The sequence below is a fragment of the Rhinopithecus roxellana genome, chromosome 10 (genome assembly GCF_007565055.1).
Source record: "Rhinopithecus roxellana isolate Shanxi Qingling chromosome 10, ASM756505v1, whole genome shotgun sequence".
NCBI lineage: Eukaryota > Metazoa > Chordata > Mammalia > Primates > Cercopithecidae > Rhinopithecus > Rhinopithecus roxellana.
Genome location: NC_044558.1, coordinates 81650708 through 81677955, shown reverse-complemented (window position 1 = coordinate 81677955; position 27248 = coordinate 81650708). Strand labels below are relative to the sequence as shown.

Below are 27248 nucleotides of genomic sequence, written 5' to 3'. Positions count from 1 at the left end.
TTTTCTATAGGGACAACTGGTGAAATTTGAATGTGGATTATATATTAGATAATAGTATTGTATCAATATTAAATTTCCTGAGTTTGATAATTCTGCTGTGGTTGTGTAAGAGAAGGTGCTTATTCTTAGGAAATACTTGCTTAAGTATTTAGGGGAAGGAGGCATTTTATCTGCAATTGACTCTCAAATGATTCAGAGAGAGAGTAAGAGAGACCGCAAATCTGGTAAAAAACGTAACAGTGGGGGAATCTGACTGACAGGCATATGGGAGTTCTTCATACTATTTTATTCTTGTAACTCTGTAAGTTTGAAATTATTTAAAAATAAAAAGCTAAAAAGAAAAAAGATATGGGAAGGAAATAAACCAAAATGTTAATGCTGAAAAAAAAAAAATCCAACTACTTATATCAGTGAGTTAAATGGAGGCACTATCAAACCACCATTTCAGCACAGTAGAATAGTGTCTGTCCTGTGGAGATGGGCTTCGCTGCATGAGATGTCACCCAGTATAGCCACAAAATGAAACCATCCCGAAGCTCGAATACCTGAGGCCTTGGAAGTAGACGTGCTGCCAGCACACATGGTGTGTAAACCAGGGCTTGTAAACTCAGATTCGCCCAGGGACCCAGCAGGTAGCACAAATGAGTGAAGTGGAGCAAATTACATGGTGGTGTTAGCTTCCTAGGGCTGCCATAACAAATAACTGGGTGACTTAAAGCAACAGACATTTATTATCTCACAATTCTGGAGGCCAAAAGTCTAAAAAGAGGTGTGAGCAGGACTGTACTCCCTCCGAAGGCTCTAGGGCAAATCCTCGCCTCTTCTGCTTCTGGTGGTTCCAGGTGTTCCTTGGCTTGTGGCCACATCATTTCAATCTTTGCCTCTGTCTTGGCCTTCCCCTCTGCGTGTCTCACGTCTCCTCCTGCTTTTCTCTTATAAGGGCATTTGTCATTAGATTAGGACTCATCTGTATAAGCCAGAATGATCGCATCTTGAGATCCTTAATTACATCTGCAAAGGCCTTTCTCCAAACAAGGTCACCAGTCACAGCTTCTGGGTGAACACATCTTTTGGTGGGGGGTGGGTACCGTTCGACCCACTACACATGGATATCCAAAATACTTTCTTTACTCTTGACTGTACCACAGGAAACCAGGGGTTAAAACCAGTGATCAATAGCAATTGATACTCAGCCTCAGGTGTAGGAGAATGAGGTAGGCGTTGTGGCAGGGGCAGGGACTATGACACTTTCTGTCTCCATAGGCAGCCACTCCTCAGCATCAGCAGATTGTTCCCATGAAGGAATCCAGGTCTGTGTGCTCAGAACTTCCAGTTTGCCCAAGAAGTGAGAAATTCAGATTTTTGTGTGAAGTTCCCTCATTCTTAAATATTGGCAACTAACTCAAACTTTTTTTTTCTTTTTGAGACGGAGTCTTGCACTGTTGCCTGGGCGGGAGTGCAGTAGTGCTATCTCAGCTCACTTCAACCTCTGCCTCCTGGGTTCATGCTATTCTCCTGCCTCAGCCTCCTGAGTAGCTGGGATTACAGGCACACACCACTACGCCTGGCTAATTTTTTGTATTTTTAGTAGAGATTGGGTTTCACTATGTTGGCCAGACTGGTCTCGAACTCCTGACCTCGTGATCCGCCTACCTCGGCCTCCCAAGGTGCTGGGATTACAGGCTCAAACAATTTTTTATGTACCATTCAGTTAAACCTGTGGGCCAGCTAGGGTGCTCTGTCTCAGATCCTGGTTAGAAAACCCTGGGAAAAAGACATTCAACATGAATGGAAAGGTTATACCAAGTTCCATAATTGGAAACTCTCTAGGACCCATACCTCTCCTTTCTTTGATTGCTGCAGGTATATTTTATTTGATGGTGATGTGGATGCTCTATGGGTGGAAAACATGAATTCTGTGATGGATGACAACAGGTTGTTGACATTGGCCAATGGGGAACGCATCCGGCTCCAAGCACACTGTGCCCTGCTCTTTGAGGCAAGTAGTGATTAAAAGTAAATTTGAACATAAGTCTTTCTTGTAATTAAAAATGTAAATGTTTATTAAAGTAGTAGTAAATATAGACGATTATTTAAAAACAAACAATACATAAGGGTTTATAATGAGTATAACTCTTTGTTCTTTACTCCTCTCATCCTTCTTTATCCCAGAGGTGACTGCTTTTACTTTTTATGAATTGTTTCTTCTCATGATTACCCTACTGTCTATAAGTAACAGGCTTAGCATGATATTCTTGCTTTGTACATTTTATAGTTCATACATTATCTATTGACTGACTGCTACAAAAGTAAGAATTCATCTCTTATAACACTAACATCAGAATAGTATATTGCTAAGTTGGTTAACAGTAGATAATGTTTACATTATAATGAAGATAGAAATATTTACTGAAGAACCAATTAATATACTGTGATTACATTTACTTTCTTTTAGCGCCATTTGCTTTGTCTGGAGTTTGTAATTGCCTTCCTTTTTTTTTTTTTTTTTTTTTTTCCTCACACTATTTGCCTTTATCTTAACCTCATTTTTTTAAAACTTTGTATCATATCAAGTATTCTGTCGAGCTCCTTTATTTCCTGGAGACTATTCTCCAAAGCCCTCTATCTCCTGCTTAGGATATGGACTGCTTGTTTCATAGGTGTGGCCCTGGGACTTGCTTTCACTCTAACTTAGTATTAATGCCATTTCTAACTGTAAAATTGGTGGGTACATGGAATATTTGTACATATTACTATCTGATTAGCTGACTGAACTATATTTTTTTGTAGAGAGAGCTAGGTTTGTTAATATATCTGGTTTAGCTGTGTACCTATGAAGTTTTATACTGCCTGATCTCAACTATGTTAAAAAAAATAATAAAGAAAAAAGATTGGCCGGGCGCGGTGGCTCAAGCCTGTAATCCCAGCACTTTGGGAGGCCGAGACGGGTGGATCACGAGGTCAGGAGATCGAGACCATCCTGGCTAACCTGGTGAAACCCCGTCTCTACTAAAAAAAATACAAAAAAATTAGCCGGGCGAGGTGGCGGGCGCCTGTAGTCCCAGCTACTTGGGAGGCTGAGGCAGGAGAATGGCGTAAACCTGGGAGGCGGAGCTTGCAGTGAGCTGAGATCTGGCCACTGCACTCCAGCCTGGGCGACAGAGCGAGACTCCGTCTCAAAAAAAAAAAAAAAAAAAAGAAAAAAGAAAAAAGATTGACTGGAAAACACTTCAAAATAACATTTGTAGGCCGGGCGCGGTGGCTCACGCCTGTAATCCCAGCACTTTGGGAGGCCGAGGCGGGCGGATCACAAGGTCAGGAGATCGAGACCATGGTGAAACCTCGTCTCTACTAAAAATACAAAAAATTAGCCGGGCACGGTGGCGGGCGCCTGTAGTCCCAGCTACTCGGGAGGCTGAGGCAGGAGAATGGCGTGAACCCAGGAGGCGGAGCTTGCAGTGAGCCGAGATCGCACCACTGCACTCCAGCCTGGGCGACAGAGCGAGACTCTGCCTCAAAAAAAAAAAAAAAAAAAAAAACATATGTTTCTAGGTGGTGGGATTTGGATAACTTATTTTCTTCTTTATACTTTTCTATTTTTTGTCAGATATTCTACAACATATTTTCACATTAATTTTATAGAAAAACTAAAAAGATGTTACATCAGAAGTGTGTAATCTCATCAAAATCCCAGGTGTTCAGTTAAAAACCTCATGAAAGCTGTGTTCATTTTGGTATGATTTGGATTTCATGCAGTTGTAAAAACTTTCCATAAGAGAAGGTCCTTAAACATCTAGTTTATCTTGTGTATAGCTGTAGCCATGATTGATTTTCTTTATTTCTCCAGGTTGGAGATTTACAGTATGCCTCCCCTGCAACTGTCTCTCGATGTGGAATGGTTTATGTGGATCCTAAAAACTTGAAATATAGACCTTACTGGGAAAAATGGGTTAATCAAATACCAAACAAGGTGAAGTTTTTTTCTAAAATGAACTTAAAGTTATCAGTATTGATGGCTAGTTGGATAACGTAGTCCAGAGGGATGTTTGTAGTTGAAGACGATGACCTTGTCCTTGACCTGCCCATGTCCCTGAGCACAAATTAAGTGAAAACATGGCAGACACAGTTTTTTTTGTTGTTGTTGTTTTGAGACGAAGTCTCGCTCTGTCGCCCAGGCTGGAGTGCAGTGGCCGGATCTCAGCTCACTGCAAGCTCCGCCTCCTGGGTTTATGCCATTCTCCTGCCTCAGCCTCCCGAGTAGCTGGGACTACAGGCACCCTCCACCTCGCCCGGCTAGTTTTTTGTATTTTTTAGTAGAGACGGGGTTTCACTGTGTTAGCCAGGATGGTCTGGATCTCCTGACCTCATGATCCGCCTGTCTTGGCCTCCCAAAGTGCTGGGATTACAGGCTTGAGCCACCGCGCCCGGCCCATGGCAGACACACTTATTTGATTTCAGATAATTTATAGCCAGTGGGATAGGTAATGATTGGATTGGTTGGTCTAGACCAGAGGTTGACAAACTTTTTCTGTAAAGGGGTAGATAGTAAATATTTGAGACTTTGTGTGGGCAATATGATTTCTTTCACAACTACTCAACTCTGCTGTTGTGGCATGAAAACAGCCAGAAATTTGTACACGAATGGGCATGGCTGTGTATCAATAAACCTTTATTTACAAAACAGATGACTGGTCAGAAGTGTGTGTTGTCTTAACAAAAGGCTTCTGTGAAAAGTGCAGAGATGGATGTGACAGTCATGTTCGGGTTGTGGCTCAACCACACCTAGGATGCTATGACCACCCTCTCAAAGGAACACAGGTGGTCTGGGTGTGTCTCTAGGAGGGCTACTAGGTTGGAGGTGAATGGAAACCAGGACATAATTATGCCAGAGAAGAGCGGAACAAAGGAAGCATGATAGAACCATTTGAGGCACTGTCCTGTGGGAGACAGCTGTCTCAGGACCCGTGCAATCCCTGGTGGTGATTGGTGCCTTGATAGGGAGGGGGCCTTCGCTGCTTTACAGTCTTTGCTGGATGACTGTGGTCACTTGAACTCTAAGATGATCAGCTTCTTCCTGTCAAATGGGAACTGTTATCTTCCCTTCTTCCTCCCCAAGGGCATGGTAGACCCTGTGGCAGCGAAATGAAACACTTCATGATGAGATGAAAGCACATTGTAAAGGACAAATCTCTCTGCTAATATAGGGCACTGTTATCAGGGTTTCCTCACCTGCCAGATGTATCATTCATCAGAAGATGTTGCTCAATCCTCTTTGGGCAAGAACAGCTTTCCACTAACTTCCATTTAAATAAACGAACCCTTGAAATGCTTTGGAATGCTGCTTTTTTATAGGTGGAACAATACAATTTGAATAGTCTCTTTGAGAAATATGTGCCCTATCTCATGGATGTGATAGTGGAAGGGATAGTGGATGGAAGACAAACAGAGAAGCTGAAGACAATCGTTCCTCAGACAGACCTCAATATGGTAAGAAATGATCCCTACTGTTAGCAAAAAGAAATTCTTTCCTAAAGACAGGCTCACAGTAGGGTTTTAAGGGGAGTGAAGATGCCAGACAGGGTAAACAGTAGCATTGTTGGTCAGTGCCAAGGAGGGCGCCATGGTTGCTTTTGTGCAAGTCAAGATACTGGGTTCCATCTGTCGGAACCAACATGATGGATCATATGCTGCCATCGCTCTGGGACCTGGGATCCCAGGATTTATGACTGGAATGGACTCTGTGGGTGTGGACTGTGGGGGTGGACTAAGTGAGCTGAACCAGATGTTTCCCTGTGAACCAGGTAACCCAGTTAGCCAAGATGTTGGATGCGTTACTAGAAGGAGAAATAGAAGACCTCGACCTGCTGGAGTGCTACTTCCTGGAGGCTCTCTACTGCTCTCTGGGAGCCTCCCTGCTTGAGGATGGAAGGATGAAATTTGACGAATATATCAAACGCCTTGCTTCTTTGTCTACTGTTGACACAGAAGGAGTTTGGGCCAACCCTGGGGAACTGCCAGGTGGGAACCAAGTGTCACCTGTTTCCCTGCTCTGAGTGCCTTTGGTTAAATTTCTGGAGGAAGTGAACAAGCTTTTCCATATTTCTATCTGTATGAGTTTTCCAGGTTGTTTGCTTCTTTAGAGAAACATGCAATGGTCAGAGCACATGATGGAAACCCCAGAAGCAGTTCAAATGCATCGACTGCTGTGGTAGAAGCCCAAGCCCTCTGGATGGTCTTTCTGGATGACAGTCAACTTCTCTTGCCTCAGCGTAGGCACTTGCTTCCTTTGCTCTTTAAACTTCTCACATTCTGCATGACTTTGAGTTTCTTCTCCTGTGGGCTTCCCTATCTGTTTTTTAATTTTTATTTTTAACCACCTCTCTCCATTTCCACCATATAATTCATCTGCTGTATTCCTGAGTATTTGCACAGTAGACAATCAAGAGTGGATTTGTAAATCGTTCCTAGGAAATCATAAAATTAACATTTTATGTTTTTGCACAAAAGTGTGCATCTTCAGTGAATCATACAGGATGAAAAAGATGCATTCTCCAAGGTCTGTATGCAGTGCTAGGACTCTTCTTTGTCCATCTCTTATTGCTATTTGAGCATGGCTTGAAATGTAGATGGCTTTTGAAGTTGTATTTTATACTCCTCACCTGGTGGTCTTTTTAAAGTTTAAAATGAAATGACCTCTGGTCTTTCTAATGGAGAGTCATGGAGCAAATCAAAGATGTTTTACAAGTCCCTGCTGTATTCGGTGGGAGTCTGAGTGCACTTTTCCAGAGCTGAAGTCTCCCTTGAGGGAGTGCTTTTCTGCTCCGCCGGCCACGCTGGCTGTGTGCTGCCGCCGCCTACAATTCCCTTACTTGGAGACGATGTTGGCCTGCTTCCCTGGCTTGCCTCCCTCATTTGCCCTTATCTTGGGGGCCTGAATGGCCCGGTGGGCATCCCATTTCCTGACACCTGCTCACAACTCCAGCCCTCCAGGTCCTCGAGCACACCCTCGACTGGTGACCTCTGGCACTGTCATGTCTGTGTCACGAATCCTGCTCTCCGCCCACTCTGCCTCTGTGACTCGGGCCACTGTGCTCCTGTTTGGCCTCGTGGGGATGGCCACTCTGTTGCCCCAGTGTCTGCTGTCGCCTCAAGCACCCATACTTGCCCCTTCCCTGCATCCTCACTTCCTTGGCTGGTGGCCTTCACTTCAGTCATTCTTGCCTGAGACCCCCAAATGCCTCATTGTCCTGTTGAATCCCTCTGAGAAAACCCCAAGTCTGTCTTCTCGGCCTCTCTAGGGGCTGACAGGGAGAAGACCACGCAGCCACAAAGACAGATGTCTCCATAAATCCCAGTCCCCAGCTGGCACCCTCACTCCTGGCTCCAAAGGAGCGTTGGGCCTTTTCCCCACATCTCCACCCTGCCCCTCCCCTCTCTCCGCAGCTGATCTTTCTTCCTCCTTCAACAGGAACAGCAGAAGCTGTCTGATAGGAATCTCTCCTTCCAGCGGAAAAGCCCACAGCTCCTGTCTTCAGCTTTCTCCTTTTAGAGTGGAAGAGGACACCCCCACTCCACCCCAGCCAAGGCCAACCCAGCCCCTTCCTCCTTCCCAGGCTCCTCGTTCCATCTGAGTCTCTCTTTCTCTCATCTTCAGTCTCCCCCTCTCTACCATCCCGTCAACTCTTAGACACGCTCAAGTAAAGCCTTGCATGGCCTGGGTGGAGGCGATGGTGATTACCCGGGCACCCGCAGCTTCCATCTCTCCCCTGCCCCGCCTGGGTTGCTGCCTTCCCGCGTTGTCCGCTGTTCCTGCACATCTCCCGCTGCAGCACTTACGGCTCCATACTGAAATGGCCACTTCTTGCCTGTATCTGTCCCCCACCTGGCCCTCCAACAACTGCAAGGGTAGGGACCAGGGCTGTCTGCTTCGCTATTGTATTCACAGGGAAGTGTATGTCCAGTGAATGGGAAGCGTTAGTTGAAAATACTCAGAAAGTGCCTGACCAGTGCACAAGTCACATTAGTGACTGTCCCGTGAACAAGAAGCATAAGCTCCAAATACTTGGTATGTGTCCAGTGATGAGTAGCATTAGTTCAAGGTACTCGATATCTGTCCAGTAAAGGAGCAGCATTGAAGTACTCACTATGGCCTCCGTGCGGTACACGCAACATTAGTTCATTTCAAGCATGTGCCAGAACTGGGTTTACATTTCCATGTTTATGATTCAAGTGAAATCAGCCATTATTTCCTGCAGGTCAGCTTCCAACCTTGTATGATTTTCATTTCGATAACAAACAGAGTCGGTGGGTCCCATGGAGTAAATTAGTTCCAGAGTATATTCATGCCCCCGAGAGGAAATTTATCGACATCCTGGGTAAGTCATAGTCAAATCCTTGTTCCTGGGTTTAGGAGTGTGTGATCCTCACTCTAGGAGGAGGCAGAGAAGATCCCATGGCTCCTGTGGTCCTCTAAGTCCCACGCAGAGAGCTGGTAGAGAAGAATTGAAGAGGGTGAGCCGTGGGCCCTCCTGGGCACAGAGGGTGACCCCTTTGGTATTTTTGTCAGCTATTGGCTCTGAGTATCTTCCGTGGCTCTTTCCCCAGCAGGCCGATCCCCACAGGTGGATGAGATGCTGTTTCGCCTCCCCTTGCCTTTCCCTAGGCTCATCTTCAGTCCGCAGAGCTGTCTGGGTGGGGACCAAATGGCAAGGAATGAGGCAGTGTTTTATAAAGGGCGCTCACTTGAAAAGCTGTGTGCCATGGGCGTTTATATACTGAGCCACATTTAGAATGCATCCCTCTGGCTGTTTAGATAAAATATGGGCTGAATAATTTCACAAAGCATGTGTCTGACTTTGGTCCATTGAGCTTGTAGAGTGGGACGTCCCTGTTTTCTCAGGAGTCCATCAGGATGAAAACATGCCAATGCAGGAGGGAGCCACACGTGATGCTGTGGTTTCACTGTCTCTTCAGAGGAAGGTGTTGGTCAGGAAGTTAAATCCCGCAGGGGTCTGAGTGATGTCAGCAACAGAGAAGCTGAGTTTTTAATATCCTGTGTATAAGTCAGAATTGCATCTTAAAAACAGCTTAGGTGTTCTAAACCTGGACTGTGGTGAGGATCGCACTGCTGTAGAACTGTGCCAAAGTCAATAAATTATACACTTAAATGGGTGACTGTTTCTGAGCTCATGTCTTGGCCTTTGCTGCTGTTTTTTATGGGATCTGTGGGGTTCTAGGACAATTCCACGTTGCCCCCAGTGCTCACCCTACTGGAGCTGCTGAGATGCCCCTATTGTTAATATCTATTTTAGTTCACACAGTGGATACCACTCGGTCTACCTGGATATTGGAACAAATGGTTAAAATTAAGCAACCTGTTATTTTTGTTGGTGAATCTGGCACTTCTAAGACAGCCACTACCCAGAATTTCCTCAAAAATCTGAGTGAAGAAACTAATGTAAGTCATTATTCATATGAGTTATCTATTGCTGTTTAACAAATCACTCCAGCGCATAGCAGCTTCATACAACAAACACTGTGATCTCACAGTTTCCGTGGGTCAAGAATGTGGGAGTGGTTTACCTGAGGGCTTCTAGCTCGGGCTGTCATGGGATTGCAGTCAAGCTGTTGGCCAGGGCTGTAGACATCTGGAGGCCTGGCTAGAGCTGGAGGATCCTCATCTGAGATCCTCATCTGAGATGGCTGAAGGCTGGAGGCCTCCATTCCTCACCATGGGGCCCTCTCCAGAGATGGCTTGGGTGTACTCAACATGGTAGCTGGCTTCCTCCAGAGTGAGTGCTTAAGACAGGTGGCAAAGCAGATGCTATGATGTCTTTTATGACCTGGCCTTGGAAGTCACATACCCTCCCTTCTGCCCTAATCTATGGGGGAGACAGAATCCACCCTATACACCCTGATACAGTGTGGGAGGGGCCTGCACCAGGGCATGCACACCTGGAGGCGAGGAGGATCTGGGGCCGTCTTAGAGGCTGGCTGTCACATTATTCACCATCATTTTTGGGTTTCTAAAACTTTTCAAGTGTTTCCTTTCCTTCCTTCAGCCAGTTACGTGTCCAATTTGTAGGGGGTCAGATATGTACCCAGCATGGAGTTTGCGGGGTGCACAGGACAAGTGAAGTGAACAAGCTGTGAAGATCTGTTCTGTAGGGATTCACAGGCAGTGGTGGGATAAACATGGAGATGTGCACAGGGAGCATGGCGGGGTTTACAGCCAGGGGGACCTACGGGTTTGTGGAGTCAGGCACTAGGATGCCGCATTTGGGAGCCTCTGTCACAACACCCCTCCCCCAGGACTCTGCAGCTGGTGCTCATCAGCTCAGCCAGGTGCACCTGAACACAGTCGCTTTAGCAAGGCACACATTCAACTTCAACACGTTCAGCTTGTGTGCACCTGCACTTTGGGTGCCCTACATGGAGAGGGTTATGGAAGGCAGAGGTTCGTTCTCAAAGTATGGTCCCCAGACTGGCCGCCTCAGCATCACTGGAAACTTGTTTAAAAGATCCCAGAGGCCAGGCATGGTGGCTCACACCTGTAATCCGAGCACTTTGGGAGGCCCAGGCAGGTGGATCACGAGGTCAGGAGATCGAGACCATCCTGGGTAACACGTGAAACCCTGTCTCTACTAAAAATGCAAAAAAATTAGCCGGGCATGGTGGCGGGCACCTGTAGTCCCAGCTACTCGGGAGGCTGAGGCAGGAGAATGGCTGTGAACCCGGGAGGCGGAGCTTGCAGTGAGCCAAGATTGCGCCACTGGACTCCAGCCTGGGTGACAGAGCGAGACTCTGTCTCAAAAAAAAAAAAAGATCCCAGACTGCCAGGCATGGTGGTTTGTGCCTGGTAGTCCCAGCTACTCAAGAGGCTGATGAAGAAGGGTCACCTGAGGCTGGGAATTACGGCTGCAGTGAGCTATGATCGCACATCACTGCACTCCAGCCTGGGCAACAGAGCAAGACCCTATCTCCTAAAAATAAAAAAAACAAAAAGCGCCCTGATCTACCAAATTGGAAACTCTGGGAAATGGAGCCCAGCAAGGTGTGTGGCACATGCCCTGCAGGTGGAGCTGATGCATAATTAGTTAAGTGTGAGAACCACTACTCAAGGAGCTTTCGCCAGCCTAAGCATGGCAGGAGGGCTGAGGACACATGCGTGAGCATCCAGGGGGCTTCCCTCACCCTTCCCACCTGCAGTTAGTCCCAAAGCCTGAACCACTTGTTCATGCTGTCTTTGACCTGTTTAGATACAGCCAACATGATAGTGATTTATGTTTGAATATTGTCATACTGAAAATACTGTTGGATATTGCATCTCATACGATGCAATTGCTCTATGAAGTAGTCCAGAAAGATGCCATTACAATCATCTTACAAGTGAGAAGAACAAGGCTCTGAAAGGTTGAATGGCTTTTTGGAAGTCGCCTTGCTAGAACTGTGCAGAAACAAGACCCTCAGTCTACTTTCTTCTATGTCACATTGTCCCCAAGGCTCACATATGACAATTCGCTATTGACTCATACAATCTGCTGAAAGGAAAGAGGAACTCTTGCTTTAGCACTTAGAAAATAATGAAGCACAGACTCACACTGGGTTATTAAAAAGTTAGTTCAGAGGGATTTGCAAAATAGTTGCTAGCTTGTGTGCAAATGTTTACTGCTGCTACCCTGAAGAAAAGGCTGGCTTTTCACATCATCTCTTTCTGCTTCAGATTGTGTTAATGGTCAACTTCTCCTCCCGCACCACGTCCATGGATATCCAAAGAAATTTAGAAGCAAATGTGGAAAAGCGAACCAAAGATACTTACGGCCCGCCCATGGGAAAACGCCTGCTGGTGTTCATGGATGACATGAATATGCCAAGGGTAGTTAGACGCTCAAGCAGATGGAGGGATGGGTCAAGACAGTGCTTGTGTTTGCATGGGTGTGTGTGTGTGTTAGAAGTGAGTATGAGAACATTGGTATTTACCTCTGTGCAATGTCTGCAGGGCGCAGGCTGCAGGGAGCCAGCCTAGGGCAGAATGTGCCTGGGATGCTGTTCTTACACAGAGTGACCTTGCCCTGACTAATCACGTTCCCTAGTTTCTTAGAGGAGGGAAGCAGGTAGCCGGCAGCCTTTGAACTAAATTCAGTATGTATTTGAGGAAGTAGTTTCTAAAGGAGCTCTTCTTTAAATTAATAATACTGATGTTGGCCCCGTGTACACGGGAGGCATCAGGGCAGATACTTCCCAAGAATTCCGCTGGACTTTTCAAGGAAGAAAAACTTTGGCTGCCTTTTGAGTATGTTTCTGGGGACAGAGCCTGAGAAGTACAAAGTTTTCTCAGCATACTAGAATTAAAATTTACATTATTTCATAGAACCATTTTTTTTCTGAAAGTCTATTTCCAGAAGGACTGTATGCAAAGCCAGAATCCATCCATTCATCCATCCATCCATCCATCCATCCATCCATCCATCCATCCATCCATCCATATGTTCATTCATCTATCAGTCTATTCTTCCCTTCATCCATCCATGTGTCTGTTTTTTCGTCCACCTATCTGTTATTTACCTACCTATCTGTTCATCCATCCAACCATCCATCTGTCCATTCCGTCATATATTTATTCATCTATCCATCTATTCTTCTCTTTGCCCGTCTGTCTGTTTTTCCATCTAGCTGTCCATTTATCCATCTACCCGTCTGTTCATTCACCTGTCCGTCCATCCATGCATCCATCCATCCATCTATCTATCCATCTCCATCCATCCATCATCCATCCATCCATCCATCCATCCATCCATCTCCATCCATCCATCCATCCATCCATCCATCTCCATCCATCCATCCATCCATCATCCATCCATCCATCCATCCATCCATCCATCTCCATCCATCCGTCCGTCCGTCCGTCCATCCATCCATCCATCTATCCATCTATCCATCTGTCCATCCATCTGTCCATTCAATGGATGGGCCAATCTGTCTGTCATTATCAGTGTATGAATTAATTACCCAATGTCTTTGCTTATGTTAAATGAAGAAAGGGACAAATGCTTGGCTTAAGGCTTGATGCTTTGTAAGCCCCTGAGTTGAAACAGGTGAAACCAAGAGAAGCAGAAGTGTTGATGTGTGGACAGGCATATCACACCCCCGGGTGGGACTGCACTGTTGACTTCTTGTCTGTCCATCTGCCCATCCATCCATTTGTCCATTCATCTGTCTGTCCATCCATCCACCCATCCATCCATCTATCCATCTGTTCATTAATTGAATTAACATATATTTATTCAGCTCTTCCTATGAGACTGGTGCTGTGTAGTCAACACCTATGCAGTTCCTGCCCTCAGGAAGCCGTAGTATCGTAAGGGAGACAAACTTCAAAAAACACCATCACAGATGGATATATACAGTTGCAACCTTTGAGAAGCCCTGTGAAACTGAAACCGAGGTGCCCTGGAGAGTGACGGGAGAAATGAGCTTGAGTTCGGATGGTCAGCCAAGGCCTCTCTGACTCCCGCTTTGCGATACCACTATTCTCTTTTCTTTTTTATAAAAATCAAGGTGGATGAATATGGCACGCAGCAGCCAATTGCCTTGCTGAAGCTGCTGTTGGAAAAAGGCTACTTATATGACCGTGGGAAGGAGCTGAACTGTAAAAGCATTCGAGACCTTGGCTTTATCGCTGCAATGGGAAAAGCCGGAGGAGGCCGCAATGAAGTTGACCCGAGATTTATTTCACTATTCAGTGTCTTCAGCGTGCCGTTTCCTTCAGAGGAGTCTCTGCATTTAATTTATTCCTCCATCCTGAAAGGCCATACCTCGGTAACTTGATTTTAATTAGAAGTCTAAACCGGAAGACCTTGTGTTGGGAGGAAACATACGCAGGGCTGACTTACCCATTAGGCACAGCAGGGTCAAAGCCTAGGGCCCTCAATACTTTCAAGGGCCTATGAAAATGTTTTAATTTATTTCAAAATCAGAAGAAAAAATCATCTTTATGCAATGTCATTATAAAATGTAATTGTAATGTGTTTTTATGAAGGAAGGGGTCCATGGAGGCAAAAGTGCCTTGGGCTCGTGGGAGTCCTGATGTGGCCCTGAGGTGCTCATGCCACAGTGAGTGACAGCGAAGAATCAACTAGCAGGCTGAGACCCTGGAGTCAGTCCCCTTCTGCTCTGGGATCAGGTCCCTTGAACTCTCCTAACCTCGTTCTCATTTGGAGTGGGGAGATCATGATGGTCCCCACCTCACTGGGTTTTGGGAGGATGACAGGAGAGAAAATGTGTGTAAAGGTTGCCTAGTGCACACTGCCTAGTGCATAGCAGCTACTCATTAGTTACTAGTTACTGCTGTTATTATTATGGTTTACTCGGCTCCTCCAAATGAAATCTATTCATTTAAACAACCCTCTTCTGATCTGGCGTTTCCCTGCTAAAGCGGGGTCTGCACACTCAGAGGCTCCAGGGGCCAGGTGGCTGAGATAAAGGTGTGGAGTGGCCAGGCATGACCAGTAGGAACTGTGAGCACCTGGCCCGTTCATGCCCTACCTGAAGACATTTGCTTTCAAAACTGTGAGGTCTGTGCTAGTCAAAACTCCCACTGAGGGCTGGTTGGGGGCTTTGGTTTCACATCATGTTGACTTGTTAGTGTGAAAATCTAGAGCAATACAAACAAATCAGGCCAGGCACAGTGGCTCAGGCCTGTAATCCCAGCACTCTGGGAGGTTGAGGCAGGTGGATCATTTGAGGTCAGGAGTTCAAGACCAGCCTGGTCAACATGGCAGAACCCCATCTCTACTAAAAATACAAAAATTAGCTGGGTGTGGTGGTGGGCACCTGTTGTCCCAGCTACTTGGGAGGATGAGGCAGGAGAATTCTTTGAACCTGGAGGTGAAGGCTTCAGTGAACCAAGATTGTGCCATTGCACTCCAGCATGGGCAACAGAGTCTCAATCTAAAATAAATAAATAAAATAATAAAAAAAAGTAAAAATAAAAAATAAGTAGTAAAATTCACATAATGGCTGGGCATGGTGGTTCACACCTGTATCCCAGCACTTTGGGAGGCTAAGGAGAGCGGATCACTTGATCCCAGCAATTTGAGACCAGCCTGGGCAATGTGGTGAAACCCTGTCTCTACAAAAAATACTAAACAATTAGCCAAATATAGTAGTGTCCTGTAGTCCCAGCTACAAGGGAGGCTGAGATGGGAGAATCACTTGAGCCCAAGAGGTGGAGGCTGCAGTAAGCTGTGATCATGCTACTGCACTCCAGCCTGGGAAACAGAGCAAGACCCTATCTCAAAAAATAATAATAATCACATAACACAAAATTAGTTATTATAGTCATTTTAAAGTATACAATTCAGTGGCATTTAGTCCATTCACAGTGTCATGCAACCATCAGTACCGTCTAACTCCAGAACATTTTCATCACCCCGGAAGGAAACCCATACGCATTAGCACTTACTCCCATCCCACCTCTCATTCCCAGGAACCATGAATCTACCTTTTGTCTCTATGGAGTTTTCCATGTTGGGTATTTCATGTAAATAGAGTCATAAAGCACGTGACTTTCTGTGCCTGGCTTGCTTCACTCCACATCATGTTCTCGAGGGTCATCCGTGCTGCAGTGTGTGTCTGTCAGTGCTTCATTCCTAGTTTGTTTTGTTTTGTTTTTTTGAGACGGAGTCTCCCTCTGTCACCCAGGCTGGAGTGCAATGGCGTGATCTCAGCTCACTGCAAGCTCCGCCTCCTGGGTTCAAGAGATTCTCCTGCCTCAGCCTCCCAAGTAGCTGGGATTACAGGTGCACACCACCATACCCAGCTAATGTTTATATTTTTAGTAGAGACAGGGTTTCACCATGTTAGTCAGGCTGGCCTTGAACTCCTGACCTCAGGTGATCTGCCCATCTTGGCCTCCCAAAGTGCTGGGATTACAGGTGTGAGCCACTGTGCGTGGTCAACTTCATTCCTTTCTATAGCTCAGTAATATTCCATTGTACGGCTCTGCCACGTTTTGTTTATTCATCCATCTACTGAAGGACATTTGTCTGTTGGGGGGTGTCTTTGCATTTTTCAGACGTTTCATGAAAGCATTGTGGCTGTGAGTGGCAAGCTGACATTCTGCACGCTAGCACTTTACAAAATTATTGTGCAAGACCTACCTCCCACTCCGTCGAAGTTCCATTACATCTTCAACCTTCGAGATCTCTCACGGGTTTTTAATGGTCTTGTCCTCACTAACCCGGAGCGGTGAGTTTGGTTTCTCTTACTAAAATATGCCCCACAGGTATGATGGTTTTCTTATTCTTTTAAGACAGAGGGCTTATCGATGGATTTGATGAATCATTGTATGAATTAATTACCCAATGTCTTTGCTTATGTTGAAGAAGAGAGACCAATGCTTGGCTTAAGGCTTGATGCTTTGTAAGCCTTTGAATTGAAACAGGTAGAACCAAGAGAAGCAGAAGTGTGGACAGGCCTATCAACACCCCTTGGGCAGGACTGTGTTGCTGACCTCTCGTTTTCAGTTCTGAAGTTGGAATTTGCCTGCCTGGAGCCGTTTGCTCACATAACTCAGTCGTTGCTGGTTGGTTATAGGATGTGTGTCTTTGTGAGAAGTAAGCAGAGGACAGAAAGGATTTAAGTCACGGTATAGGGAAATCCTCCATTAAAACTAGGCTTATACCTTCACATGAATGTCTACTTTAGTCTGTGTGGATTTGCAAGCATAGTCCAGTTATGTGGATTCATATTATGAATCCAGAAGATACTGAAGAATAAGTTGAGAATTTTTCATGTATCCTGCTCTTTGGTGCCTTGAAACATGTAGAATATCAGGGGCGGTCAGGAGAGGGCAGCTCCAGGTGTTTCAGGTGGAGTGACGGTTCTTTGCTAGAACGCAGGGAAAGTTCTAGAACTGAGACCAGATGGAGTTGGCTCTTAGAAAAAGGAGATGTCGGCCACTACTACTGTTCTTTCCTACAGTAAGATAAGCTACGGATGATGACTTGACTTTATTAGCTTTTGTTGGATTCTCTGGTTAGATTTCATTAACATGAGACTAGGGGGGCAGGACTGGAGAAATGTTGGGCTTTTGTTGCGCCCTGTGTGTCTGTCTGAATGTCACAGCTGTCAGCCCTGGGATCCTGCAGGTGACTTCCTGGCTGACTTTTGTCCCTTCCATTCTGCAGATTCCAGACGGTGGCCCAGATGGTGAGAGTCTGGAGGAATGAATGTCTGAGAGTCTTCCACGACCGGCTGATCAGTGAAACAGACAAGCAGCTGGTTAGTACTTCCAGTGCACCAGCAAGTGCGAAACTCAGCCAGAACATTCTACTCAGGAAAATAAACAAGCGCCAAAAGTGTTTTTATATAGGACACGAATTGCAGAAAAATAGGCACGAGAGGTCAATGGGGCAAAGGAGGGTGGGTTGGTTATTAAGCGCCTTGCGGCAACTGAAAAAAAAATAGAATGCAAATGATTTTAGATAATAATAGCATATCCTCTGTTCCTAACAAGTTTTAGCTCGTGTACTGTTGTTGAGTTTGGGTCCTTAAATGGGCTTCTGTTTCAAGGTACAACAGCACTTAGGTGATTTGGTTACGGAACATTTCAACGATGACGTGGAGGTGGTGATGAGGGATCCCATATTGTTTGGAGACTTCCGGATGGCTCTGCACGAGGGAGAACCACGCATTTATGAAGACAGCCAGGACTACGAGGCGGCCAAGGCTCTGTTCCAGGTGGGGATGAGCCCCACCCTGTCCGTGGGCTCACTTTCTCCTGAGCATGGGCCAAGCGGGAGCTGAACATTGCATGGGTACCCAGGAGCCTAACACCTGTGGCTCTGTCTGAGGGCTTGAAATATGGACTTGTGTCTGGTCCGGTGGCTCCCACATCCAGCATGCTTGGGAGTGACATTAGGAAATTGTTAAGCAGACTCCTGGGCAGCCACCCCGTGAGATGTGCTGTGCTGGGTCCATGGAGGGTCCCCAATTCTGGTGCACAGCCAGGTTTGGGAACCACTTGTTTGACTCCCTGATATTCATTTTCATTTAATTCATGAGATGAGCCTTGTTGCCTGCTTTGGGTCACTGCTGGCCAGTCAGAGCCCAGCAGATGGAAATCTTGATTGTGAAAGCTAGATTAATCTCGAAGACCCAAACAGTTTAATTATTTTAACTACTGTAGATGTTCAGAAAAATCTTTCTTCCATTCTTAATCTCCTCTGGACAAAAGGAGGGAGTCTGTCTCTTAAAATCCAGTGATCCTTTAAGACATTATTTATTTATTTATTTACTTAGAGACAGGGTCGGTCTTTGTCACCCAGGCCACAGTGCAGTGGTATGATCACGGCTCTCTGCAGCCTCAACCTCCTGGGCTCAAGTGATCTTCCTGCCTCAGCCTCCCAAGTAGCCACGACTATGGGCACATATCACCGTGCCCAGCTAATGTTTTTGTTTTTATTTTTGTAGAGACGGAGTCTTGCTCCATGGCCCAGGTTGGTCTCGAACTCCTGGGCTCAAGTTATCCTCCCTCCTCCCAAAGTGCTAGGATTACAGGCATGAGCCACCGTGCTGGGTTTTAAATTCTATTTTTTAAAAATGATTATACTTTAAGTTCTAGGGTACATGTGCACAACGTGCAGGTTTGTTACATATGTATACTTGTGCCATATTGGTGTGCTGTACCCATTAACTTGTCATTTACATTAGGTATATCTCCTAATGCTATACCTCCCCCCACCCCCACCCCACAACAGGCCCCGGTGTGTGATGTTCCCCTTCCTGTGTCTCATTGTTCAGTTCCCACCTATGAGTGAGAACATGCGGTATTTGGTTTTCTGTTCTTGCGATAGTTTGCTGAGAATGATGGTTTCCAGCTTCATCCATGTCCCTACAAAGGACATGAACTCATCCTTTTTTATGGCTGCATAGTATTCAATGGTGTATATGTGCCACATTTTCTTAATCCAGTCTATCATTGATGGACATTTGGGTTGGTTCCAAGTCTTTGCTATTGTGAGTAGTGCTGCAATAAACATACGTGTGCATGTGTCTTTATAGCAGCATGATTTATAATCCTTTGGGTATATACCCAGTAATGGGATCGCTGGGTCAAATGGTATTAATAGTTCTAGATCCTTGAGGAATTGCCACACTGTCTTCCACAATGGCTGAACTAGTTTACAGTCCCACCAACAGTGTAAAAGTGTTCCTGTTTCTCCACATCCTCTCCAGCACCTGCTGTTTCCTGACTTTTTAACGATGGCCAATTCTAACTGGTGTGAGATGGTATCTCATTGTGGTTTTGATTTGCATTTCTCTGATGGCGAGTGATGATGAGCATTTTTTCATGTGTCTGTTGGCTGCATAAATGTCTTCTTTTGAGAAGTGTCTGTTCACATCCTTTGCCCACTTTGTGATGGGGTTGTTTGTTTTTTTCTTGTAAATTTGTTTGAGTTCTTTGTAGGTTCTAGATATTAGCCCTTTATCAGATGGATAGATTGTAAAACCTACCGTGCTGGGTTTTAACTTCTTTTTTTTTTTTTTTTTTAATGCAGGAAATTCTTGAAGAGTATAATGAAAGCAACACCAAAATGAACTTGGTTCTCTTTGACGACGCTCTGGAGCATTTAACCCGGGTGCACCGTATCATCCGCATGGACCGCGGCCACGCCCTGCTGGTCGGGGTAGGGGGCTCAGGGAAGCAGTCTCTTTCGAGGCTGGCTGCCTTCACAGCCGGCTGTGAGGTCAGTCCACATACCCTCCCAGAAACAGGTTTATGATGACAGTTTCTGCGTTTGGTAGTTCATGTACCTATTGGAGCAATCCACAGCAGATCATAACATGATGTTTTCATAGAGTGTAGAGGTGGATATTTTTGGTTTGTTTTATTATCTCTTGTTTTTGGCTTGATATTACTATGTTTTAACTGAATAGCCAAAGCATCTGTGTACAGATGTTCTTTGGCTTAGGATGGAGCTACCTCCTGATAAACTATTCATAAGTCAAAAATATCGTGAGTTTAAAATGCATTTAATATCCCAATAAACCCATCGTAAAGTTGAAAAATCCTAATTGGAACCATCAAAGCCGGGGACCATCTGTATTGTCTTGTTTTTAGGATGGAGAATGTCGATCAAGTTAGAAAGTCAGATACAAGCAAATCCTGCGAACGGTGATGTGAGTTCATATGGGGAGGGCTTGGCCCAAACCTCAGTGGACCCGTCATATGGGACTGGCAATTTGCTGGCTGCCATATCTGCACAGCCTGCACATACAGATCTGGGTTAATCTTAGAATCTTGTATTTTTAAACAGCTTTACTGAGATGGAATTCAAGACCATACAATCCACACATTCAAAGCATACAAGCCAGTGCTTGTTGGCACATTCACAGATCTGTGCAACCAGCACCAGTGTCTACTTTAGAACACTTCTGTGGCATTGGCTGGGCGCGGTGGCCCACACCTGTAATCCCAGCACTTTGGGAGGCTGAGGCTGGTGGGTCACTTGAGGTCAAGAGTTCGTGAGCCTTGCCAACATGGTGAAATCCCATCTCTACTGAAATAAAAAATTATCCAGGCATGGTGGTGCGCATCTGTAATCCCAGCTACTCAGAGGCTGAGGCAGGAGAATCACTTGAACCTGGGAGGCAGAGTTTGCAGTGAGCTGAGATTGTGCCATAGCACTCCAGCCTGGGAGACAGAGTGAGACTCTGTCAAAACAAAAAACAAAAAACAAAAAGAACGTTTTGTGGTTTCAAAAAAAAGAAATCCCATGCCCTTTAGTGATACCACCCTAATCTCTGCACCCTCCCCTCATCGAGCCCTGAGCAACTAATGATTAATCTACTTTCTGTCTCTATAGGCTTCCTATTCTAGACTTTCATGTGAAAAGTGTGTGTGTCTATTTTGTGTCTGGTGTCTTTCTTTTAGCCCAATGCTTTCAAAGTTCACGTTATAGCACGCATCGGTATTTCTTTTTTTTTTTTGCCAGTAGGAGTCCCTTGCGTGGCTATGCCACGTTTCCTTTATCCACTGCCGGGCCTGTTTGTTGTTTCCACCTGTTGGCTTTTGTGGACAGTGCTGCCGTGAACTTTCATACACAAATTTCTGTGTGGATGTGAGTTTGCATTGCTCTTGGGTACGCTCCTACGAGTGGAATTGCGGGGTCCTATGATGACTCTATGTTTAATCGTTTAAGGAACCTCCAGGGTGTGGCTGCACCGTTTTCCATTCCTACCAGCAGCATCTGAAGGTTCCCATTTGTCCACACCATTCTTAGAATCGTACAGGTACCTCCTTGCAGGTTGCACATGTAACTCACCCGCAAGGGGCCTCTCGAAGTGGAGCAGACACTGTGCATTGAGATGTAATTTGAAGAGAGTCATCTCCCTGATTCACGCTTTTCTCCCCGACCCTTGGTTAGTTCTCTGATATCTGACTTCTTCCACTATTCGGGTCTTCCTTTATCCAAAATGCCTGTTTTTGCCTCTGGTTGCATGATACACATGCATGCTTATAATATTTTCAACTTACAATGGGTTTATCGAGATGTAACCCCATCTTAAGCTGAAAAGTGTACACTAAAATGCAACTAGTACCTAACAGCGGCTGTCTTTAGGTGATGAAATTACAGACAGTCTTTATTTTCTTTAGACATTTCTGCATTGCTTGAATTGTTGTAATGAGGATTATTCCAATTAGAGAGAGAGAAATGAATCCATAACAATAGTGATTCTTACTGTGTGCAATGGACTGAAGGTTTGTCCGTGCCTGTTCTGGGTGTGTGGTACAGGACAGGATCTGTATTCAGCCTCAGTTCTTCTCAGACACTTGGCCACCCCTCACGTCTACCTCAGACCCCTTTGATAAGTCCACCTTTAGAGAAGATATTTCTTGTGAAAGGGTCATTTTCATGACCCTTCTCCTAGCAAGCAAGAGGTTTTTTTTTCCCCCGCCAAGATGGAATTTCGCTCCGTTGCCCAGGCTGGAATGCAATGATGCGATCTCGGCTCACTGCAACCTCCGCCTCCCTGGCTTCAAGCGATTCTCCTGCCTCAGCCTCCCGAGTAGCTGGGATTACAGGCACCCGCCACCACGCCCGGCTAACTTTTGTATTTTTAGTAGAGACGGGGTTTCACCATGTTGGCCAGGCTGGTCTCGAACTCGTGACCTAAGAGGTATTCTTTTGCACAGACTTTCTTGTTTGTCTTCAGCCTGTTTTCTGGTATCAGATTTAACTCAGCATTATCGCCATTACCACAGAGAGTCTTAGGCAGTTCAGGCTGTTGTGACAAAGTGCGGTAGACTGGCTGGCTCATGGACAGCAGGCGTTCCTTTCTCACCATTCTGGAGGCTGGAAATTCCAAGATCAGGGTTGCAGCATGGTCGGACTTCAGAGAGGGCCCTCTCCTGGGTTGCAAATGGCTGGCTTCTCATGGCATCCTCACATGGATGGATGAAAGCAAGAAAAGTCTTTGGGGTCCCTTTTATAAGGGCACTAATCGCATTCGTGAGGGCTCCACCCTCATCACCTAATCACCTCCTAAAAGCACAGCCTCCAAATACCATCACATTGGGGGTTGTGATTTCAACAAATGATTTTTTTTTTTTTTTTTTTTTTTGTGGGGAGAACAAACATTCAGTCCATTGAACAGAGTAAGAATCACTATTGTGATGGACTCACTCATTTCTCTCCCTCTAAATGGAATAATACTCACTGCAACAATTCAAACAATGCAGAAATGTCTAAAGAAAATAAGGACCATTTGTAATTTCATCACCTAAAGATCGCCACTGTTAGGCACCAGTAGCATTTTAGTGTATACTTTTCTTTTTTAAAATTCTTTTTCTGTTATTTTAATTTTTGGTCTGGGAACCAATGGAATAATGTACACTTTTCAACTTACAATAGGGCTGTCTCAATAAACCCATCATATGTTGAAAATATTATAAGCTGAAAATGCACTTCTGATTTATATATTCAGCTTACAATGGGTTTAATCTGGATGTGACTCCATCGTAAGTTGAGGAGTGTGCTGAAAGTGTAGTACTTTTGTACCACAGCAAAGTGAAAATATTCTCAGCTGAACCAGAGGAAGTTGGGGACCATATGTGCATTCATATGCAAACATATTTCCTTCTTACCAGCAATGGGTTAATGTTATACATAACTTATGCAATTTTTCCCCACTGTATCACTGCCTCTTTTCAAGTCAATGAATATGTATTTACACTGTCTTTGGAAACATTGGACAGTATTCCATTGTTTGGATATGCCACACATAACCCATTTCCAATGGCGGGCATTTAGCTTTGTCCTTGTTTTCTTATTACAAACAGTGCAGTGATTAACACCTTTGTTTGTGTATCTTTGAATATAGGATCTTCATAGGATCACTTTCTTTAGAAACTGGTATATTGGCAGGTTAAAGGGTGTATGTTCTTTTAAGGCTTTTGTTGCATGGCACCAGATTTTGCACTGGAAAGGTTGAACCTAAACTCATGTGGAGCTTGCCTCCTTGGAGTGGAAAGGACCTGGGGATGCAGGACAGAAGGAAAGGAAAAAAGTGTCTTTATTAACAACCAATCACCCCACCACAAAGGATTATGCTAATTTATGCAACTGGCAATGTCTATTTTCACATATTCTTGCCAATACTGGATATTGTCATTCTGATATTTGTCAAGATTATAGGTGGAAAATATTGCAGTTTAAATGACCCTTTCTCCAATTAACAGTAAAGTTTGAATATCCTTTTATACATTCATTGGACATTTACCTTTTCTCTTTTGTGAGTTGCCTCTTTATATACTTATTGATTTGTGAGAACTCTTTATAGAGGAGAGCAATCACAGCTCATTCAATGAATCCAGCTTCCAATATTTCACAAATATTGGCCTTTTGTTTGAGGTATTTGTAAAAAAGGGAAAAACTAATATGCTTGATCTACCTTTAAATCTGATGAAATACATAATTGAAATCAATCATTATTAAAATGTAACTGTTTTGCAATTGTTTTCCACAGTTTTCTGTAGGATAAGGCATTTCCCACTAGAAAGGTTTTTTTTCTTTTTCTGTTGATTTGTCCAGGTAAATCTGAGGCATTTTCCCCTGAAGTAGCGCCTCGAGGAACAGCAGAGAGGATGTTGAGGGACAGAGATCTAGAGGACGTTGAGAACACACAGGGCTGTGTCTGGGCCCTAGGAAGTGAGGAAGTGGAGAGGGTTGGGTAGTGGGGTCAGAACAGGTGTTCAGAGAGTAGTGCCAGGAGCTGCTGGGAGGGGAGGCGGCCGCACTCGGGAGGGGTGAGGAAGGTTTGCAGGTGACAGGCAGAGCTGGAGACCAGAGTCTATTGGCCAGAAGGTATCCTGGTTGCTGTGTATGTGGGTGTGTGTGCACGCACGTGTATGTGTGTGTGTGTGTGTGTGAGTGCGTGTTCTAGTGCATGCCAGGGTGCAAGTGAGTGTGTGGCTGAGTGTGACCATGTGAGCGTGACTGTGTGTGTGACAGTGTGAGTGAAGCATGTGTATCAATGCACAGGGTTGAGGGAGGTAGGGAACAGAGAGAGATCTCTCAGTTCCTGGAAATCTGACATGTTTCTGACAGTCACTGGTTGCAATGAAAGTTTTAATTTCTACTTCTGAGAGAAAAGAAACCCTTGAGCCGAAAAAGCGTGCTCTAAACTTATGTCCTTATTCACATTTACGTCGATTTCGTGTGTACATTGATTTCCTGTCAAGAAGTTAAAGTGCCTGTTTATTTCTTCCTGTGTGCATCTTCCCATGGGGCCTGATTTTCTGTAAACTGCAGTTTATGGCTGGCGCTCACCTCGGGGTGCATTCTTCCCCGCTTTCCTCTGTTGCTAGGCTCATGGGGCTTCCCCCTCCTGTTCCATAATAGGGAGTCCCTTCCAGACTCTTCTTTCCTGACCCACTTCCTCGAGTTTGGACAGACCCGTGCCCTCTGCCCTCTCCTCCAGCATCCCTGCCCCAGAGCCTGCAGGGAAGGGAGGCTGGTGATGGTGACGCCCGTGTGCTCCATGTCTGTGTTACAGGTGTTTGAGATCCTACTGAGCCGAGGCTACTCGGAGAACAATTTCCGGGAAGACCTGAAGAGCCTCTATTTGAAACTCGGGATCGAGAACAAAGCGATGATCTTTCTGTTCACGGATGCCCATGTGGTTGAGGAAGGCTTCCTGGAGCTCATCAACAACATGCTGACCTCAGGTACAGCCAAGGCTGGGGCCCAGTGTGGCCAGCTCCCTGCTGAGCTCTGAAGGGAGGTCGCTTTCTTCAGCAGTTACCACCTCCAGACACTGTGGCTAGCCCTGTCCGGGTGTCCCTGTTCCTCCCTCACAGTGGGCCCCTGAGATAGGTCTCATTATCTTCCTTGGCTCCTCCTGTCCTGGAGTCTCCCAAGTGTGCCCCCTTCTCTCCGTCTGCGATGATGGCAGTGCCCTTGCAGTAAGAACAGGTGGTGTCTGGGCATCTGGCCATGCCCTGGGCTGTGCTAAGTGTGCATCATGCATTCCTGTCTCCACAAAAACCTGATGAGAGGCCGAGTCTGGTGCCTCCCGCCTGTGATCCGAGCACTCTGGGAGGCCAAGGAGGGAGGATGGCTTGAGCCCAGGTGTTTGAGGCCCTGTCTTTACAAAAGTATTTTTAAAAAGTTCGCCAGGCATGATGGCATAAGCCTGTAGTCCCAGCTACTCAGGAGGCTGAGGCAGGAGGATTGCTTGAGCCTGGGAGGTTGAGGCTGTGGTGAGCCATGATCATGTTATTCCACTCCAACCTGGGCAACAGAGTGAGACCCTGTCTCCAAAAAACAAAACAAAACAAAAACAAAAAAAACTGAAAAACAATCAAACCTAATAGGGAAGGTACATATCACAGCTGAGGAAACTGAGGCCCCCTGTAGAGGGCTGAATGTAGAAGGCTGAATGGTGGCCCCCAAAAGACACATCCTGGTCCTAAACCCCTGGAACTTGTGAATGAGACCTTTTTAAGAAAAAGTCTTCGCAGATGTAATTAAATTAAAGATCTTGAAATGCCTTCCTGGATTTAGGGTGGGTCCTAAATCCAGTGACAGCTGTCCTTATAAGAGAAGGCAGAGGGAGGTTGAAGACACAGAGAATAAGGTCCCATAAGGATTCCCACAAGCCACAGGATACCTAGAGCCACCGGAAGCCAGAGGAGGGAAAGAAGGATTTTTCCCCTGGAGCTTTCGGCAGGTTACCCTGAGACCTTGATTTCAGGCCTCCAGAACTGCAAGAGAGTCGGATGTCTGTATTTCTTGTCTTAAGCCACTCGCTTTGTGGTAATTAGTCATGGCTGCCCCAGAAATCTACTGGAGATGCCACCTACCTTATCCAAGGGCACCTTGCTGGGAAGGCACTGAGGTGGGACTTGAACACAGGACTTTTAACATCTTAGCCGAGCTCACAACCACTTTACTGTGTTTTTATCTTGTCTGCCCTGGGGCCCTGCAAAGATCCCTGCTGACTGCCTGGCCTAATGGCTTACAGGGACCTCTTTTCTTTCCCAGGGACCTATTTCATTGATTGCTTGTTTGTTTCAGGACCTGACCACATTCATTATTATATTGCCATGTTATTCATTGAGCCCTAGCCTCCCAGCGTTTACTATAAAAAATCTCTAACATAACAGTGAGGCTGAACGAATTTTTTCTGTGAACATCTGCCGGCATGCTGTCTAGATCCCTCCATTCACGTCTTACTGCACTTGCTTTGTCACACATGTAAACAGCTTTCCTTCCCTGCTTCCACCCATCTCGTTTTTAGATGCTTTCAAAGTCAATTGCACGTCACTGCTCTCCCTGCTAAATGCTTCTGTGTGGCACTATGTAGAGTTCAAGTTTTGTTGAGTGTTTTCTTTTGATGTAAAAATTATGTACAGGGAAATGCACAACATTTTAAGTGTATATTTGCTGCATTTTGATCATTACATTTTAAGTCGCTTCCGTTTCAGTGGGTTGTCGGCTCCTTGAGAGGAGGGATTGTGTCATCCACCTGGATTTATTCCACAGTGTTTGTTCCAGACACTGGGTTTGGTAGGGAATAAGACGGTCATGACCTCTGCTCTCCTTGGAGCATACATTTCAGGGTGTGAGTGGGCTGGTTAGCGACAACAACAAATATACAAACAGATACAGCAATTGCAGGTTGTGGCAAGTGTCATGAGAGCAAAGGGGAGGTGCTGTGAGAGAGAGTGTGGGCAGGAG

The 27248-nt window shown here is 45.5% G+C and overlaps 1 protein-coding gene across 1 annotated transcript in view; it reads left to right on the top strand.

The window, feature by feature from the left end:
- DNAH10 (dynein axonemal heavy chain 10) overlaps nt 1-27248 on the top strand; it is a 184638-nt gene that overhangs the window by 111223 nt on the left and 46167 nt on the right. The window contains 13 exon segments of the mRNA XM_030938911.1: nt 1864-1999; nt 3848-3970; nt 5353-5487; nt 5802-6018; nt 8256-8375; nt 9312-9457; nt 11723-11875; nt 13558-13818; nt 16076-16248; nt 17190-17283; nt 17575-17742; nt 19563-19751; nt 25063-25234. Coding sequence (XP_030794771.1) covers nt 1864-1999; nt 3848-3970; nt 5353-5487; nt 5802-6018; nt 8256-8375; nt 9312-9457; nt 11723-11875; nt 13558-13818; nt 16076-16248; nt 17190-17283; nt 17575-17742; nt 19563-19751; nt 25063-25234 — 2087 coding nt within the window.